The sequence below is a fragment of the Anastrepha ludens genome, chromosome 3 (genome assembly GCF_028408465.1).
Source record: "Anastrepha ludens isolate Willacy chromosome 3, idAnaLude1.1, whole genome shotgun sequence".
Taxonomy (NCBI): Eukaryota; Metazoa; Arthropoda; class Insecta; order Diptera; family Tephritidae; genus Anastrepha; species Anastrepha ludens.
The window spans coordinates 27,444,543-27,465,188 of NC_071499.1; the positions used below are offsets into that span (position 1 = coordinate 27,444,543).

General features: G+C 38.4%; 2 protein-coding genes across 3 annotated transcripts; one reads left to right on the plus strand and one right to left on the minus strand.

Annotated features, from left to right (window-relative positions):
- Positions 1–9,106: 9,106 nt before the first annotated feature.
- Positions 9,107–12,410, plus strand: LOC128857238 (uncharacterized). Of its 2 annotated transcripts, none has more exons than XM_054092890.1 (3): positions 9,107–9,213; positions 9,322–10,273; positions 10,343–12,410. In XM_054092890.1, the coding sequence occupies exons 2-3, from the start codon at positions 9,371–9,373 to the stop codon at positions 12,116–12,118; spliced, it is 2,679 nt and encodes an 892-aa protein (XP_053948865.1). In that variant the 5' UTR covers positions 9,107–9,213; positions 9,322–9,370; the 3' UTR covers positions 12,119–12,410. The 2 variants fall into 2 exon arrangements, with proteins under 2 accessions (XP_053948865.1, XP_053948863.1); XM_054092888.1 differs by having other exon boundaries at positions 9,109–9,213; positions 9,296–10,273.
- A 2,757-nt stretch (positions 12,411–15,167) lies between these two features.
- On the minus strand, positions 15,168–15,853 carry LOC128857429 (uncharacterized). The gene is made up of 2 exons (XM_054093185.1): positions 15,799–15,853; positions 15,168–15,709 (listed from the first exon to the last, which is right to left on the minus strand). Exon 2 carries the CDS (start codon positions 15,699–15,701, stop codon positions 15,168–15,170), a length of 534 nt encoding a protein of 177 aa, XP_053949160.1. The 5' UTR covers positions 15,702–15,709; positions 15,799–15,853.
- Between the last annotated feature and the right edge of the window lie 4,793 nt (positions 15,854–20,646).

Sequence of the window (20,646 nt, forward strand, 5' to 3'; positions counted from 1 at the left end):
AACAAATTTTCGGATTGTGAATCGTTTTTGATTTATTGGACATATACCTACATTGTAGGCAACATTCAAGAACGAAGAGCAGCAAGAAATATGTACTTTGCCACTGTCTTCTCGCATTTTTCGTTTTCGTTCGTAGAAAACTACAAAAGGCCCATGCGAAACAGGTAAAAAACATCGGTCACCAGAGTTCATTATATAGTTTTATAGATTCAAACAGCCATCGTAGTTTTGATCAGAGCAAACTAAAAGGCGTAGTTGTGTGACGCATACAAGAAAAGCCATACAATTTAAGAGAAGATAATTTTTTTGATTCATATAAACCACAAACAATCCGAAATTGTTTGCTTATGAAGAAATACAGAGCATAAACTGGCACAAAGAAGCAACTTGCGAATTATCACATAAATAGTCATCCGAAAATGTTGAGCCTTTGTTTTTTTCTCAAACTTAAAGTGTAAGCGACATCTACTCTCGTTGAAGTCGCAGGAAGATATATTTTTCGTTGGTCTCCCAATTTTTTCCACAGGTGCATCCAAAAAACGAATCTCTTCCATATTATCATATTAACGACATGTCCGTACCCGTGTACAAATATTTTGAACGTCCATTGAGATACCATTGCAAGCGGAGGAGAGTGACCAAACTGGAAAAGAGCGGATGATATCTACACCTGCTATATCCATACAAAATGAGCACCTAAATGCCTAAATCTGAACCCTGCGACGACAGTATAGCTGAGGAGAAGGTGTTGAAATTATTCCACCTCGTCCTCCACACAGTTGCTGCAAAAAGGACTCGAATTACTATAAAGTCTCACCGCGTAAGCAGACCAGAAGCCGTTAGCGGAACCCTAATGTTCTCACTTCGCGGTGAAACCTTCTCATGGGTTTCCTCTCTAGATAGATCATACGCATGAGCTTAATTGCAAAATATTTGGATGTGGTCAGAAGGGAAGTCAGGCATTTCAAAACCAGTTTAAAGTGAACCATCATCGAACATCATTTTTACTGTCCGGACAGATGTTGCACAAGTGAGCAACCAAGCATTTGCTTCTCTTATTGCGGCCACTTCGGCTTGGAATGGTGCGGCAACTTGAACTTTAGTTTGACAGAAGACCCCTCGCAGAATGTATTTTCCCCAATCCTACTATTCAACTTTGAACCATCCATGAACAAATTCAACATGCTCTATCTCCAAATCCCACACCCCACTTTTCCCTAGAGAAAATCACGTAAGTACATAACATATATTCTGAATTCGAAGTAGAACGGAGCAGAACCTTATTAGGTTGTTGACATCTAAGCCAGACAGTTGTTCGAGACTCTCGAACAGCGGTTTGCCCAGGGCTAACATTCTGTCCTTCTGTCCAATTATGACAGTGTGTGTTGTGAGGGATGCCCATTTTGGCTGCTTGTTCTCCGACAGGCCAAAAGCCAGTTATGAATGCCGTTAGTCTCCAGGCGTCCCGTCGTTTCATATTTAACAATATTGTCGATTGGTTGAGGTTGTAGGTGGACCCTAACGTCCTGCTAATTTTGCATTTCGTCTGGTTCTCCACCTACAATCCTCGATTCGGAGGTATTTCAGGGAAATTGTGTTCTTGACTGCACATAATGGTGTGAATACCGATTCTGCAAGAAGATTACCAATGGCAGACCCCTCCTGCCAGTTCATCTGCTTTTTCGTTACCTTCAATGTTCCGATGTCCCGGGACACAGATTAAGATTACTTTATGGCTTTCACTCAAGATGGAAAGGGTATTCCTTGTATGTTCCACCACCATAGAGGTTGTTGTAGCTAAATCCAGTGCAGCTTGGCCATTCGAAACAAGTACTCCCCATCAAATGCAACGAACTTATGCCAGCGTTTGATCCAGCTCTCGAAACATTTCTGGAACTCTATTTTCTGCTTGGACTTTTTCATTACTTCCTTTCGGCTGTTAAAAGGCGTTCCCCATAGTGGATTTTTTCACTCGATTAAATGGAAAAAATCATAGGGAGCCGTATCTGGTGAATTCGATGCCTTTTGAATGGCATTCGTTTCGTTTTTAATCAAAATATCAGACATAATAATGGCACTGTGCGACAGTGCGTTATCATGGTGCAAAATCCACGAGTTGTATTCCCTCAAATCCTTTCCCCCCCCCCCCCCCCCTTTTTTGGCGAACTGCTTCACGTAACGTCTTATAATGCCCTTACAGTCCTTATTATGTCTGGCGAAAATTCGTGGTATATCCATAAAAACCGTGAGCATCGCTTTCTTTTTAGGCTGAAAACAACGTGATTTTTTTTTTTTTTGGTTTTAGTTCATTCGGAAACCTCGTTCGTCTGATTTCTGGATTGCGTGTCGTACTCATAAACTCATGTCTCGTCTCAAGTAATGATGCATATGAGGAATATGGGATTCAAGCTTGAAAATCATATATTTGACAATATCAACACAGTCATTTATTTCCTGAATTTCAGGTCCTGTGGGACCAACTTTGCTGCAACACGGCGCGAACCCAAAACATTAACTGCAATTTCCTGAATGGATCTATAACCAATGTTCAAGGTCCCTGCCAGAGATCAGCTCTGATTCCACCAGCTGGTACCGCATCGAATACTTTCAGAGCCGGAGCGTTTGTATCCATTCGGACAACATTACCTAGCCAACGGAGCCACTGGATCTTTATTCACTGCGCTATGTTTATGTCGTCGTAAAGCTCAAACAGCTCATCGTTCCATCGCCTGCGATACTCGCCGTTGCCAACGTGCAAAGGATCAAAATCTTCCGCAGAATCTTTCTCTCAAACACTCGCCTCATCGGATGTTGTCTTCGCCCAAGCTTCTGCACCATACGTTAGGACGGGCATGATAAGAGCATTGTAAAGTGTTAGTTTTGTTCATCGAGAGAGGACTTTACTACTCAATTGCCTACTTAGTCCAAAGTAGCACTTCTTGGCAAGAGAGATTCACTTCGAGGCTGACATTATTCTCTGCCAGCTCTCTGATGGTTAATTTGCGATTATTGATCAACCTTTCTCTCACTTTATTTATGTTTTCATCAGTTTTCGATGTCGATGCCTGCCACTACGCAAACCTTTCGTCATCCTCGATGGAATCACGATCTCTTCTGCAGCGTTCGTGCCACTCGTAAATGGCTACTTTCTTTAGAGTATAAAAGACACCCAACATTTCTAAGGTTTTCGCACTACTAAATCCATTTTTAACACAAAATCGTTGTTGCTAATTCAAATCCATTTCTAAAAGTATAAAAAATCAAGAACCCGTCCAGGGGTAGATTTACTCAAGACGGCGAAATTTTTGCAAATGTCAAGCAATGGCTATAAAATTTTGGTAGAACGTTAATCACGGATGTGGCAACCTAACAAAAATAAAACAAAATTCAAATTAGTTCACTTAGAGCGTCACCTGGCGTTTGTTCCGGAAACTTTTTGGTCTAAGTGGTATTCCGTTGCACTGCCTATAAGGCACAATCAGGTTTTTGATAATATTTTCAGATTCACGGATTTTTTATAGTGTACATAAATTAAGATGTACTAGGATATATTTTAATTCCATTGAGGTTTTTTACATTTTCACAGACGTTGTTTATGATACTATGAATTATTTTCTTCTTCATATTTTTTTATTTCTTATTTTCTTATTTTTCTTCTTATTCAGACTCATAATTGTTATTGTTTTTTTATTCCCCCACTCGAGTCAGACAAAACTAACCAAACTTGCGTATAGAGTCATTTTATGCAGCACTTCGTGAGTAAAAATCCGTCCATTCACACGAAATAAAACTTGCCACACCGCATCTGACCATTTCGTGCACCACAGAACATATAATTTGGGTTTTATAAAGACAAAAGCACACAAACACTGAATAGAATGGAATGGACTGTGCAGCTCAGCTCAGTTGAGGAAGTAAGTCTTTTGGAATTGCAGCTGGAATTGTTGGATGAAGACATCATAGCAAAGTTGAACGATTCGCGGTTCGGCGACAATTCTCGAAAGCAGACTTCACAGTTTGTGACACAAAGCGATTTCGAAGCATCAAAACAAACGAATTAAAAAGTCGTACGGTAAAATGTTCATGCCCATTCGCTTTTATATGCAAATCCGCCGCAGTAGTTTGCGACCACGAAACAGCACCGAGCTATCCAGCAGTGAACGAACGATCGAGCGCACGCTCTACAAGGGGAAGTACATAGATGGTGGGCGCTGCCACACATGCGCAGCGGGAAATGCGTTAGGGGCAGAAGCAGCAGGGAGAAACAAGTTGGAAATGAAAGAAGGTAACAATTATTATTTTTTTTTTGTTTAATGCGAAATGCTAGAGGAAATAAAACATTAATGGACGGCAAAGTATTTCGTATTTGAGTGGAGATATATTTATCGTGTATGTATACGAGTATGTCTATGTATGTGTGTGTACGTAAAAAATAGCCTTGCATGGTATGCACCCATATATATGTTGTTAAAATCACTTAAATACCGAAATCCATATTTCTAATTCTCGTTCACACTGGACATTGCCGATTGTCCATTGCGGTCCACTCCACTCTGTCAATGGCGGCTAGTTAGGAGAGAAATGTTGGGTGGGGCTCAACACACAACATGCCGCCGCCAACAATCGTGCCTAATAAGGGGAAGGCTGATATACTCGTGCGAAATTGACATGATCAATAGGTGTTGTTGTTGAGTGAACCATTCGCTCACGAACTATTCATGCTGATGGTGTTGGTGCTGGTGCTCGTGCTGATGCTGCCTGGTGTTAGTGGCTGTGTGACTCTGGCGACTGTTCGGTCATTATTGGTCATTCCAACAAAACCGCCTCAAATGACGCCTCAATTGCTGACCACGTCGCACACTCACACACACACACACATTCTTGCCCATTTATCAACACTTTACGGATGCAATGAAAGGCGAACGGAGCTGTGAAACGATCTAGCGGAAAGGTGTAAAGGTGTAATTTTTATGAGCGCCGCTATTGTTGCGCCCCCTTTTCGTCTTCGATAGTTTATTTATTGAATTGAATTTTGCACATTGTCCGCATTGACTTGTGTGTGTGTGTGTGTTGCATAATTACCCTCCTCAGCGTGCTGGTTGATTTGGCTTACCACAGTAGCCAAGGTAGTGTGAGTGGTACGTGGTACGCTCGGTGCTAAATGAGTGCCGACAGTATCGGCGCTCTTTATTCTTTCTTTTTGAAGTCCATGGAGCTGCTGGGCTGCAACTCTAGTGCCTTCATTTTTTTCTGAGCAGGTGTTTTTTTTTGCGACTGTGCATGTCTGACAGCGTGTGGCCGAAACAGCAGCAGTCACAGATAGTCAAGGTGTTTCTCAATAGTTAACGGCAAAAAGTGCTATCGTTTAGTACCTAAAAGGAGGTTAATTCCAATTGAGTTTAAATAAATGACAATTAAAGGAATTCATTAAGAATATTTCAAAAATGTTGATTTGGCGCTTCTCTTAAATCCAGCTCAAAAAATGGTAAAACTGAAAATTTGTAAATGTACAATAAATTGGCGAGTAGAAAAACTATAAATTTTTTGTTTAAGAAAATAACTGTGGCGCCCACAACTTAGATTTTAATATCTAATATAATATACTTTTCAAATATGGCCCGCGGAAAGCACTGCAGTGAAGAAAAAAGGACAATTATTAAAAAAATGGTTTGGGGACAACACCAACACCAGATCTCAACCAAATTGAGAATTTCTGAACTGATGTTAAAAAGGCAGTTCACACCTGCAATCCAACTAGTAATGTGGCCTTTGGATGGTTGTAAAGGAAAGTTGGGGGAGAATTCCGATAACTAGATGCCAGGATTTAGGGATTCTATGCTGTACGGTCGCAAATGCCAATAAAGGATACTCAACCAAGTATTAACACACTATTTAAATAGCATAGTTATGGATTAAAAGTACTTAAGTACTTATGGATTAAGTTAGTTTTTTGTTTTCGCCATTGTGATTGAAATAGTGATATTTTTGTTACCACCTTATTTTGACTGAAATAACTTATTAAGACAATATATTTTGAAATAGGCAAGAAATGTGGAGTCTCTTCTTATTAAAAATATGGTGATAGATTATTTAATTAAGTAAAATTTTTTTATGTTCAAAAAATTTAGTGCTTTTCAAACTTTTTAAAGTTTGAATTTCGCAACACCGTATGGTGCTATTATTTTCACCACAGCTGTAACTGCTGTGATCGAAAGTATGGAACTCATTTTTCAAAACAATTCAAGATTTCGCGCATTTGTATAAAAACATCGGCATATTCGTTTACAGGACCCGATTGACTTCAGCAATTTAAGGTAATTTGTTTGACTTTTATGGCATAAAAGTAAGATTAATTTTCGAAAATTTTGTGTTCGCTGTTTGATTAAACTTCAGACAGCTTTATGGTGTTAGAGGTAGTCAGAATTGTCAAAAAAAGGCTTGTCTGCATTTTCTTAAAATATAAAAAACAAATTGTGTGAAAATTTGAAGTGAATCCGACAAATACTTTTCGAGTTATTCAACAAATAACAAAGGACGCTCGGGCGCTCCGGTGCTCGATAGCAAAACTTTAAATGCGTTTTTCTCAAAACTATAATTTTTGCACTGGTGATCACCGTAGCTTGAAGAGCGCTTGGTACATTTCAATAAAATGTATAGTGCTTTCGAAAAACATAAAAAAATCGTGCCTGATCGAGGATTTTTTTCAAAAATTTCGATTTTTTTAACAATTAATTGTCGGTTTTTTTCTCGAAAATCAGAAAAATAGTTCCTGAGGCCGCCATATTATTAATTTAGAAAAAAGCTTCGATCAGGCACAAGATTATCTATTAATAAAACTAATTTCTCTTCTCCGATTGATGATTGATTTTAGATGAATCTCCAAGGACTTGTGATGATCTCCGCAAGGGACTTCTGGAGAAACGGACTCCACACAAACAGCGATAACTCTTACAATTATTAATTTTTGTGTAAATTTTGCTAAAGTCAAGTCGAAACATGATGTGTTAATGGCATGTTTTGACTTTTGTAAAATAAAGCAATTGACTAGCAAAAAATAAATTATTGAAAATCATAATTTTTTCGGGCCTCTGACTACCTCGAACACATTATTTCAAATATATTTATTTTTTGCTGAAAAAATCTAGTTTCGAAGTAAACTAGTCAGTTCAGGTTATTCGAGAAAGTAGTGTGAATCTAACAGGTGATTTTTTAGCTATTATCTTTTTAAACAGTTGGTTTAAACAGCTGACGCACGTTTCGTGTTTTGTTTCAGTGTCAAACATCTTCAGTTTGGTCTATAATTTAACCATGAATCGTCTTACAAACTAACAACGCTTGCAAATCATTGAATTTTATTATAAAAATGGGTGTTCTGGTAAGAAAGTTTAAGATCCACTTTTTTATCGAAAAATTGTGTTCACCGACGAAGCTCATTTTTGGATCAATGGGTACGTAAATAAGCAGAATTGTCGATTTTGGAGTGAAGATCAGCCAGAAGAATTACAAGAGCTACCAATGTATCCAGAAAAGGTGACAGTTTGGTGCGGTTTATGGGCTGGAGGTATCATTGGACCGTACTTCTTCAAATATGCCGCGAATCGTAACGTAACTGTGAATGGTGAGCGCTACCGTGAAATGATATCCAACTTTTTTTTGCCCAAAATGCAAGAGCTTGACTTGCATGACATGTGGTTTCAGCAAGACGGTGCCACATGCCACACAGCACGCGTAACAATGGACTTGTTGAGAGGCGAGTTCAGTGAACATTCTATTTCACGTTCGGGACCTGTCAATTGGCCACCCAGATCGTGGGATATAACGCCCTTAGACTAGTTTTTGTGGGGCTATGTTAAAGCTCATGTCTATTCAGACAAGCCAGCTTCAATTGACGCATTGGACGACAACATTAAAGCATTTATATGTGAGATACCGGCCGAAACATTGGTAAGAGTATGCCAAAATTGGACTAAGCGGATGGACCATTTGAAGCGCAGTCGCGGTCAACATTTGCATGAAATAAACTTCAAACATTAAATTATATGGACTGTACTATCGATTTAAATAAACATTTCATGCATTTTTCTGAATTTTACGTGTGTGTTTTTTTTTAACTTTCCTATATCTCTTAAAAAATCAACCTTTACATACAACATTTTTTAATGGGGAAATCAAATATTTCATTTGATATCCTTTTACCCTGTTCGGTGTGAATTCTATCTCTCTTTTACCAAAAGCAATTTCATATAAGTAAAAAACATATCTACTGTACTTTAAACGGCAAGGGAACTCATTTGTATGCTCTGAATAAAGGACTAGTGAGAGATTTTGCTGTGTTTGTTTAATACAGATTTGAAAATTTTTCCACATGTGAAAGGAAAATTCACGCAAATATTAAATTGACAAAATTAACAAATAGATTTGAGAAAATTGCAAAAAGATGTTTCTCATCTTATTGGCACCAAATGTCTAAGGAATTATTTCGCGACTAATTTGGCTTCCTTCAGAGAATTTTTTCTCCCTGCACTTCCATGGCACGTTGCAAATGCCAGAGTGATAGCAAATGACGTGTGGCGAATGGAAGAGGGATAATAGTTTTGATTTCATTATTTACCTGTTATATTTTGAGGAAAACTCGTTCTTGACTCTCTCCTCTCTCTCTCTCTCTATATTTTCTCTTTATCAGTAAATTGTTTTGCTCATAGAAATTAAATAAATCAAAAGTGCCCTTCACAGGCTTTGAACTTGGACCGTATGAATGCCAGCAGCAATGCTAAACACACTCGGCCATCAAACTAACAGAAAATATTGTAATATTTCTCAACTTCAACACAGCAGTAAAAATCAATTTTGTGTTTGTGGTGAATTTTATGCCAATGAAAACAAAATCTCCAAGCATTAAATCGACATACAAATGGTACATGTCTTAAATCAGAAATTATCATTTTCCTCAATCGTCCTCTTCGCCGCCAGATGTCGCGTATTAACAAACGACTCTCAACACTACCGTCCGCAAAGAACGTTGATTACTAACCCAGAGAACGTACTCCAGAGAACGTAAATTCACGTTCTCTGCGTACTCTGCAGACGGTTTGACATAACTGTATTATCTGGTATAACCAACGTTCTCTGCTCTATGTGCTTGACATTTTGGATTCTACAGTTAAGCAAAAAAATTGCAAAATTATGTTTCTATTCGGCAGAATGCAGTAAAAAGTAACTATACCTGATATTTTACAGTAAAAGCAATTTTCTGTTTGCTGTATCTAATCGTTTTAATTACATTTGTGCTTTATAGGTATTTCACGTTGCATTTACTTGCAGATAAGTACTGGCTCGAACACGACGACCACTGCGACCATCGATTTGAAACATGGCGAGGCACCGCCGCAACGCTAGCGGTGCTGGCAATAGGAGGAATTCCAATACAGGCATTAATGCCGGCGGCAAGACTAATAAATCCAACGGGAACAATCCCCAAAGCCCAAATAATGCTGACAATAAAGGCCACAGCAAAGGTAGTAAAAGTTCCATAAAGCACAAAAAGAAAGATTTACATTCCACGAATAGCACCGCGGGCGGCTCTAGTTCGAGTACAATTTCTTCTTCTGGCTCTGATGCAAATAAACTAAATGACGCTCAAAGCCAGCGCATGTATTTCTCCCGTTGGCCCAAATGTATACCGGACAAATGGGCGTCGTTGATCGGTATTGTATTGTTGAGTGTGGCGTCTTACTTTGGCTACGTAGGTTACCTGGAAACGCGTGTTAATACGCCATTCGACAATGAGAAAATGGTAATACGCGCCGGATTGGATGAACCCGAGCGGTATTGGGGTTCATATAGACCTTCTGCATATTTTGGTTTGAAAACGCGCGATCCGCAATCTGCAGTAATGGGCCTGATGTGGTATAGTCCGTCCAATTTGGGTTACGCTGGCAAGGGTATACGGCATTGGTGCGAAATCAGTGACCATTTGGAAAAATACGGTTGGACACATCATGATGGGCGTACATTTGGTGTGCAAGAGATAACTGATTATCCATTCGAGCTGAAAACTTCATTTGTAAAATATCCGGATGGGCGACGATTGGGAGGCGATTGGACTGCACGTATATCTGTACGAAATCTCTCGCAAACATGGGATCGTACTATATCGTTAATTTGGTATGTGGCGCTTGATGAGCGCACCAATGGCCATATTACGTACGTATCCAACGACAATAGCCCTGAGGCGGGTGTCTCTGGTGAGACTCTTGGCCTGGGTGAGTTCAAGGTACGTTATATTAATGGTTTTTTCTTTTATTTCCATGCCAACTAGTGACATATTTCCCTATCTCAACAGGTGCGTTTTCATCCAATTAAAGGGAAGGTTCTGCATAAATCATATTTGAGCACAGTGGTACCTTCACTTAGCAAACTGAGGGAAACAGTGTTTTCGCACTTTCGTGTATTCTCCGACAACCAAGCTAGGCGTTTCATTGGTCTACCAGGTGAAATGATATCACAAAATGGTGGTCTGCCTGATGCGCCCAACTTTATTGCCATACAAATCACCACTGAAGTGAATTTCACAATGGATATCACTTATGAATCGACTTCTGCATTTTCGCATGTGGAGAATTTCTCCAAACCGCCCATAGGTAGAGAGTTTACGAATTCTATGCATGAAAAATTGCTCGAATTCGATAACCGTTTTGAGGAAACATTCCACTTGCGCGCCAAAGGCTATTCAACTGATGAAATAAAGTTTGCAAAATATGCAGTTAGCAATATGATTGGCGGTATTGGTTACTTCTATGGAGCAAGTAAAGTGAAATCAGTGCATACGAAAAAACCTGTACCTTATTGGAAGGCCCCACTTTACACCGCCGTGCCGTCGCGCTCCTTCTTTCCGCGCGGCTTCTTGTGGGATGAAGGTTTTCAAACTCTGCTCATATCATCATGGGATTTGGATATTGCACTAGATATTATGTGTCATTGGTTCGATTTACTCAACATAGAAGGTTGGATACCGCGCGAACAGATTTTAGGCGTAGAAGCGCTGGCCAAAGTACCAGACGAATTTGTCGTTCAACACAACACCAACGCTAATCCGCCCACATTTTTCCTTACACTGGACAAAATACTCACCCATCATAAGAAAGAGCTTTCGTCAAAGGGACGTCTCGACGTGTTGGAACGTCTCTACCCGCGTTTGCAAACTTGGTTTGCTTGGTACAATACCACACAACGTGGTGATGCATTAGGCACATACTATTGGCGTGGACGTAATGCTTCCAGCGAGATTGAATTGAACCCCAAAACGCTTACCTCAGGACTAGATGACTATCCACGTGCCTCTCATCCCACCAGCTACGAACGGCATGTCGATCTGCGCTGTTGGATTGCACTAGCGGCAAGAGTAATGAGTGATTTATCGGACGTACTCGGCAAGGATGGCATCAAATACTATGAAACAGCCTCTTTTCTGGCGGACAACAAACTGCTCAACGAGCAGCATTTGAGCCCACTGACTGAAACCTATGCAGATTTTGGCTTGCACACAGATGCAGTAGTACTTAAACGTCCACAGGTGACCAAGCAAAACCTGAAGAAATACCAGCAACAGCAGTTGGCTTTGGTGCGTGTCACCTTAAAACAGCCAGAACGTAAATTTGTCGACACCTCCTATGGCTATGTGAATCTATTTCCATTTATTTTACAAATACTTGACCACGATTCAGAGTATTTGGGGAAACTGCTGCGCGATCTACGTGATCCAAATGTATTGTGGACCAATTATGGTCTCCGTTCGCTATCGAAAACCTCGCCGTTTTACATGAAACGCAACACGGAGCACGATCCGCCATATTGGCGTGGTCCGATATGGATAAACATAAACTATTTAGCAATAAAAGCATTACACCACTATGGCACCGTTGAAGGGCCATACGCCGCACTTGCGCGCGAAATCTACAATGAACTGCGTGATAATGTTGTGGGAAATATATTCCGTGAATACCAAAGAACCGGTTATCTGTGGGAGCAATACGACGACACCACCGGCCAGGGCAAAGGCTGCTATCCATTCACGGGTTGGACCTCACTCGTTGTACAAATTATGGCAGAGCAATACTAAAAATTATATTTACATATATCTGTTCGTACACAAGCATTTTACGATGTAGTCATAATCGATAAGTTTTTATTGTTCTAGCGTAACTTGAAACTGCGTGAAATGTCAATTTGAAACATTGATATCTTCAATCTAAAAGCATTTTCTGCCGATTTCCATTATATTTCGAAATATGCATACAAATGGATTTGTGTTGTGCGGAAATTCAGAAATGCAGAATTAGAAAATAAAGCCAAAACAAAAAATTGTGTAACGAAAATTAAACAATAAATCAAGCCCTTGATCAAACCTTTAAGTGTGGCTAATTGCTTTTTATTATAAATAATTTGTTTATTTGATAAATGAATATTGTAGTAGAATTCGTATAAAGTTGAATATAAAGAAAATTTATGAGAATTTGTGCTGTTTTATTTATTTTTTTGGCAACAATGTTGATCGTACTAAATTATGAAATGTCGGTTGTTGTTGTTATAGCAGCATTAACATGTCCTATTACATGAACGGTGAGTGGGAAGTGCTGCTGGAGTGACGGTCCATGCTCGGCTATATAAAGGCTTTTTTAATAAGAGGTGTTATTTTGATATTCAAAGAAAAATGTTAATTTTTAACCCATTAAATCCCAACCTTATATAAAACAATTTTTTTTTAAATGCGTTTATAAAACGTTTATTGAAATAGTGTAATTAAGCTCCTTAAAAAAGAAAAACACGAAAAAAAATAAAGAAATGCATTTTTTGGGCTGTACCCAATCGAGTACAATGGGATAATATGTACAGTGGCTCAATAAAGAACTCGGACAAACCTTAGTTAAAACTTTGTATAAAAAACACTGCTAAAATAAAGGCAATTTGAAACAATATTTTTCGATTTCTAAATGCTTTATTTATATAATTTAAGAAATAACAAAAACATAAGATAAGTCGTGTACACTTCTTTTACAATAACAAAAAACTTTCAAAATGAGGAGAATTCACGCCAAAAAAGAACTCGGACATCTGGCATCACTTCGTAATTTCTGACAGATTAAATGGGGGAATCCCATTTTTTAAATTATATATAGTCAATTTAGGAACGACCGACAGTTTTGGAAGTAAATTGTGTCAATAAAATTGTGTCAAGTACGCATTTTCTTTTTTCTTTTTTGTAAAATGAGTCGACAACGTGGCCAAACTTCGGTGGAAGTGCGAAAAATAATTATTGAGCAACATAAAAATGGAAAAACCATGCGTGAAATCGGCAAACTTGTAAATCGACCGCGAACAACTGTATGTGACACCATAAAACGCTTTAAAGAAACAAAATCTGTAGAAAACGAAGTGAAATCAGGACGGCCAAAGCTTTTTACGGACGCTAACGAGCGTTGGATAGTAAACCAAGTCAGGGCAAATCCTCATTTAAGTGCTCCAAAACTTACAACACAAGTCAAAGAACATCTTGAAATTGACTGCAATGCAGAAACTTTGCGATTAGTTCTAAGAAAAAACTATCTCAATGGCAGAGTCGCAAGAAAAAAACTCTACATTAGTAAGGAAAATAAAAACAAACGAATTAATTTTGCAAAAACCTATAAAAATAAGGACATTGAACTCTGGAAAGATGTGATATTTTGCGACGAAAGCAAATACAACATATTCAGATCAGATGGGCAGTCGTGTGTATGGAGGAAGCCAAATGAGGAGCTGAAAGAGAAAAACCTGCGTGCCACTGTTAAACACGGTGGCGGTTCAGTGATGGTTTGGGGATGTATGTCCGCCTCCGGACCCGGAAATCTTTTTTTTGTTGATAGCATAATGGATCACAAGCAATATCTTTCAATTTTAAAAAGAAATTCAATTCAAAGTGCTGAAAAATTGGGTATAAAGGAACAATTTTATTTTTACCAAGACAATGACCACAAGCATAAGGCGCTTGATATTCGCTTGTGCTTGATGTATAACTGCCCGAAAGTGCTCGAAACTCCACCACAGTCCCCTGATATAAACGTAATTGAGCATTTATGGGCGCATTTGGAGAATAAACTCAAAAATCACAAAATTTCAAACAAAAAGGACCTCGAAGCTGCTAATAAGGACGAATGGCCTAAAATTGATCCTTCCGTTTGCAGAAATTTGGTGGAGTCAATGCCGAAACGACTAAATGCTGTTATTAAATCCAAAGGGTTTCCCACAAAATATTATTTTTTATTTTTATTGGCTTTTAAAGTAAAATTAATTTCCATGTCCGAGTTCTTTTTTGGCATGAATTCTCCACGCAAAGAGCTACATTCATAACTCGCAAATCCATCGAATTCTTTGGTGACACTCCCTGCACCTCACCTGATTCGATATCCTTTTGGGAAAATGGTTATATGAGGAACCAGCTATTGATGCCGTTGTCGATCGTTTTGAAGATAGGTGCCGGATATTATAATTGCGTAAATAAAATCGCACAATTTCACGTTGGTATTGCAACAAGTCGCATTGACTCTTACTTGCCATTTTATAAAGCTTCCATGCGTTTACTACGCACGAGCTTATCATTGTGGTGAAAAGAGGCCACCACCATTTCTTTCCTCTAAACTTTATATAGTAAGTATTCAAAGCTTGGTCGTGGAGGTCAACTCCACCCATTCCTGAGTTGTATTCCGCTATCAACTTCGGCTGATGGGCATTCACCTTGCGCCTCTCTTGTCTTGGCCATTGTTTGACGGTATGTAAAGGTTCAATTCTATCAAAGTTTGCTCCCACTGTCACAACGCTATTGTCATTCCACTTCACAAAAAGTATTCCTGAGTCAGAACACCTACAAAATTTGATACAAAACAACTATTCAAACAAATCATTATGATAAACTTACATAAAATCAAACTCTCCCCGTTGGTTCTTTTGTAGTTCTTTGTTCGTTTTCAGAGGACATTTTTTGGACCGCCGTTTACGAACAGTCCCAGTAGCCTTAAATCCTTGTTCCTTCAAAATTCTAAGAAGGTCATATGACGTAAAGAAGTTGTCGAAAAATACGATGTGATCGGTCGGATGTGGAATGTTTGACAAAAGATCAAGGATGACCCTTGAACCTAATGGGAGACTTTCTTTCTGATCCTCTTAAGAACCTCCTCATTGAAACAAAAATCATGCTTGTTATGCTGCAAGGCATATATTTTCGTTTGATCGATTATTAATTTTACCACCTCATCGTCAAAAATAGTTTCAAAAATTTCAACTGGGTTCTTAGTTACCAATAAAGAACACGCTTCAAGTTGGGATTGTTCGTAAAAATGCGTTTCTGGAATTTCCGCACTTGTTATTCTCTTTCTCCATTTTGGATTTAAATATTTTGACAACTTTTGCCTTTTTTGTAAGCTTGCAAGAGGAATATCATCATCACTGTCACTGTCACTGCTCAAAAATAAGTCAACTTCGCCCGGAACATCCCTTGGAATACCATCACGCAATATATTATCCTCTTCAATGTCCTCCTCATCTGTGTCCCAGTGGGTATTTGGCGGTATAATAGCGAAGTCGAAGTGACTACGGTCGCTTGATTCAATATAGTCGGTGGCCGCAGAAAGGTTGTGAAACCTCTTTCCGTAAAATTTGTTTACATCCATTACCAAATCTACATGAAATATGCACACAAAATATACATACATACATATATTAATGTTCCCACTGTACCCATGCGAGTACACTAGAATTTAAACCTACCGAAATGCACTTTTCCACAACTTTTTTCGTATTTTTGTTATAAAGTATACAAATTATATGTATTATGAATATTTCAACACTGAACTTTTTCCGTGATAACTTAGATTTTGTCAAACAGAGAGCTTATTGCAAACTAAACTATGAAAAGAAGAAAAATAGCAAACGTGCACGCAAAGACAAGTGAATAACGGATAACGGGACTCAAAAAAAAGAAGGAGAAACATGTGTATTCCTTTTCAACATTGCTCTGTATTATAAAGTGGCGAGTACATTTAAAAATTTGTAAGCGTTGGCTTTTGACGTCGTTTCGAAAAAGATGCTTTTTCTGTACTCAAGCGAGTACAATGGGATCAAATGGGTTAATATAAACTAGCTGACCCGGCGAACTTTGTTCCACCCTAGAGGCAATAAAAAAACAGATTTTTGGTTTTATTAAGTTAATTTTTTTATTAATCAAATATTTCCATGAAGCTTTAATAGATTGCACTCTTCAGTTAAGCACCTTGTGATACACGCCATTTTTTGTTTTATTATCAGGTGCAAGAACAAACAACGCAGATGGTTTTCCGACCCGTGAACATGCCACATATAATTGACCATGTGAGAAACATTGATTTTCTAGATTCAGACCACAAACTTTCAAGGATTGGCCTTGTGATTTGTTAATGGTCATGGCGAATGCACTACTAATCGGAAATTGAAGTATTTTAAACTCAAACGGTAGATCGGTTGGGATCCTCGGAATGAGAAATTCTTCACCTTCGAATTGTCCTTTAAGTATCGTCGCGTAAATCAGATTATTCATCAATTTATTTACCACCAAACGCGTACCGTCGCGGGAGGCTTATGTTTCGAAGCAAGATTACTACGGAGCCAACTTTTAGGCGTAAATTGTGCGGTGGTAAGCCAGGCATATCCAAGGAGTTTAAAAATTCAATTGGATAGTTGGTGGCTTCATCTTCATCTGTTACACAGTCAATGGATTTGAATGAATGCATTGTTCCAATGGTATCATTTTGAATTACAGTGAGTCAGTCAAAGTGAGCCACCAATTCCTTGAAGATATTTGTTTAAACAACTTTTGTAAATACTTTCAAACACCCATTATTTTTTGTCAACTTTATCAAGTGAGCATGTAACTGTGTAATCTAACTGTATTTTTTCTGTTTGTTTGCTGCCGAAGTAAGAGTAATAATGAAGAACAAAAACAAACGCACAAACTAACGTCACACTCAAAGTGAGCCACCTAACATTGTTTCTTTTAAAATAACGGGATATGTATTTTTGGATATTAATTTTCGCTTGCATCTTATTCTTAGTGTTTTAGTTGTTTATTATCAAGCGGGTTATAAAGATGGGTCGAAAAACAAGTGTTGAAATTAGACAGTTAGTAATTGATCTTTTTAAAAAAGGAAAATCCCAAAGAAAAATTGCGGAATATGTGAATAAAAGTCGAGGAACTGTCCAGCACATCATACATCGCTTTACTAGAGGAGGAAGAGTAGGAAACAAGCAGAAAGAAAGCAAAAAAAGGCGTTTTCAGAAAGGGACGAGGCATTTATTTTGCGGGAAGTGAAGAAAAATCCTCATCTTAGTGCTCCAAAATTGGCGAAGATGGTTGAGGAGTAGCTAAATATCCGCGTTAATCCCGAAACCTTACGAAGAGTTCTAAGAAAGCATAGTTATAATGATCGTACGGCCAGAAACAAGCCATTTATTAGCAGCAAAAATCGGAAAAAAGGTTGGAGTTTGCGCTGAAATATGTCTACAAGGATATGAGTTTCTGGCAAAAGGTTCATAACGGTATAATGCAACGTAGAGGCTATAATAATATTTTTGTAGGTGCTCTTTACAGCCGAAAGTAAATTTAACTTATTTGGCTCTGACGGTAAGAAGATGGTATGGCGACAAAAAAACACTGAGTTTCAGCCGAAAAACCTAACTCCCAGTATGAAGCACGGCGGTGGCTCCGTCATGGTTTGGGGCTGCATGGCAGGTGGTGGAATTGGAAATCTTCAACATATTCCACGCATAATGGATAAATACGTTTATATAGACGTCTTGAAGCAAAATCTTAAGCCAAGTGTCGAAAAACTAGGGAGCGAAGGCGACTTCTATTTTTACCAGGACAATGATCCTAAGCACAAGTCGTTTGTTGCGCGGGAATATCTATTATATAACTGCCCCCACGTATTGGAAGTACCACTGCAGTCTCCAGATATAAATATAATTGTAAACTTATGGTTCCGTCTTGACTAAAACCTGCGGAAACATAGCATTTCTTCAAAACAAAATCTTTTAGATGCCTTACAAGACGAGTGGCGTGCAATTCCTTCCACATATACCTGTAAGTTATTAGAATCAATGCCCCGACGTTTAAAAGCCGTTATTTCCGCCAAAGGTGGCCCAACAAAGTATTAATTTGTTATTTAAGTTCAGTTCAGCTAAGGTGGCTCACTTTCACTGTGAGATAGATTTGTGAATTATTTTAGTTTTTGTTCATTTTTTTATAATAAACAAAGAAAGTTCTTCATGTAAGCGATGAATTATTGAAGCTAATATTCAAACAATAAAAACACGTGAACCTTTTTTCCAATCTGTGGTATTTTTAAACAAATTTCTACTAAATCTGATGAGTAGGAAGTGTGGCTCACTTTGACTGTGACTCACTGTATGTAGTTTAGGTCATCTACATCTTTATTCTTAGCCGCTAAAATTTTTCGCTCACTCAACCATTCATTAATTTTGTAGTTATTAATGATGTTTTGGAATACTTTATTGATAAGTTCGTCTTTCGATGAGACAAAGTTACAGAAATTCTGAGGAAATGAAATTAATCCGCTCGATTCGTCGACAGGTATTCGACCATTACCGATAGTCAGTAATTGCTCAGAGAAATCTTCAGTAGATGTATCATTAAGTAATACAACTCTCATGTGTGTTGTCAGCTGATGTTTTTTTACATAGCGCCATAGATTCGATAGATTGCCTCAAGCGTTTATTTCGTCAGCAGCCGTTGATATTGGAATTACTGGCAGTGTTTGGCGGAAGTCGCCAGACAGTAAAATCATTGCGCCTCCAAAACATCGCCACTCATTGCGTATATCTTTCAATGTTCGGTCAAGTGCTTCTAACGCACGTTTATGCGCCATTGTGCATTCGTCCCAGATGATGATTTTCGATGCTGATAAAACTTTGACCATTGCTGAGTTTTTTAAAATATTACATGTTGGTTCTTCAATTTTTTGAAAATTTAACGGCAATTTTAGTGCAGAATGAGTCGTACGGCATCCTTCTAATAATGTGGCTGCTATTCCACAAGAAGCAACTGCAAACACAATGTTGGATCTCGCACGAACAGTGGCTAAAATTACTGGCATGAAGAATGTCTTACAAGTTCCACCAAGGACATCAAGGAAATATAAACCACCATTTCCATCATCAATTGCTTTCATGAATGTATCATAAACTTTTGGCGATTCAACAGTGGTACATTCGTTTGAACTACTAAATCTAATTCCTCGTGATCATATTCACGTTCCCGTTCCAACTCTCGATTAAATGCGTCATTCATTTCACGATTTGGCTCATGCATTCCTAACCTGACTAATAGACTACCGCACAAAAGGCAACACATGGGTGTGTTCCAGCCACAAATGTTGCGGCAGTGTTACTTTTTATGACAGAGCATCACGTTCTTCGATAAAATTTCGACAACACTGGCAACGTCACGCGTTAGTTTAGCGAAATGTTGATAATCTGTTGCTCATCACTAGCTAATCAAGCGCAACATACAAATTTTCAATGCGCAATCGAGTTATTTTTATGTATAAAATTAAACGTTGTGGAAACCAAATTACTGGTCAGAACTCGATTAGACATGGAAAATGCATTTGGTAGCGGGAGGAGGAAGAAATGGGTCCTTTGGGGCAAAGTACTGAACAAAATGAAAACCGATGCTCCAGATCTTAGCGCTACAAGAGATCAGTTGCAACGAACATTTTTAAACACTCTGTATACAATAAGCGTCTTATCATCTGTCTTTTCCTCCATGTTTCTTAAAAAACTATCCCCACCCCTTTCCATTAGCTCATCTGCTATCAAAAATGTTAAAAATTCCATTTTTTAAATAACACGTTCGACGCAAAATAAAGTCTGCAATATTGCTGCACATTATCAGCTGAGTATCAGCAACAGAGTATCAATAAAGCAACAGGGTTGCAGTATTGCGGTAATTATTGAGCGGCTCGAACACACCCCATGTCTTCGATCAAGAGTAAAGCCCGATTATGTATCTCCTCATTCATCACATAAAATATCTTCTGACATATTATCCTTGTATTTATGTCATAGGTTAGATGGGTTCGATGGAAAGCATGTCGAAATGATGATAGCAAATAATGTGCGTATCTGACTTGGAGATGCAGAGATAATGGCTTCAACGATTGTCGTATCCCAATGGGTATCGTTTTCTATATTAGTAAATTGAGTTCTTCACATGCAGCACGATATGTTGGAAATATTGTACCATTAACAGTCCGTAGTGACTCAAATGACGTTGGCCCACGCACATTTACCAGCAACAGCCGCAAATAGAAGCATTCATCATTCTTTGGATGAACTGTATAAATACGATCAAGAGCATCAGTAGAACACACATCCGCAATGTTTCGTATCCTTCTTGCATTACGGCTTTGTCGGGAAAGATTCGATCGTCTTGGTCGCGGCATTTATAATGATGATTCAAAGAGAATACAAATTACTGTGATTATACATATGTATATTTCTGACAAAATTTATATTATCAAATTTTCTACTTAACCATTGACAAAATTAGGTTTAGTTGTC

Excerpts from the sequence above, each read along its gene's own strand:
- LOC128857429 (XM_054093185.1), bottom strand. The coding sequence starts at position 15,701 with ATGGATGTAAACAAATTTTACGGAAAGAGGTTTCACAACCTTTCTGCG.
- LOC128857238 (XM_054092890.1), top strand. The coding sequence starts at position 9,371 with ATGGCGAGGCACCGCCGCAACGCTAGCGGTGCTGGCAATAGGAGGAAT. Across the intron at positions 10,274-10,342 it reads TTGGCCTGGGTGAGTTCAAG|GTGCGTTTTCATCCAATTAA; the intron begins GTACGTTATATT and ends CTATCTCAACAG.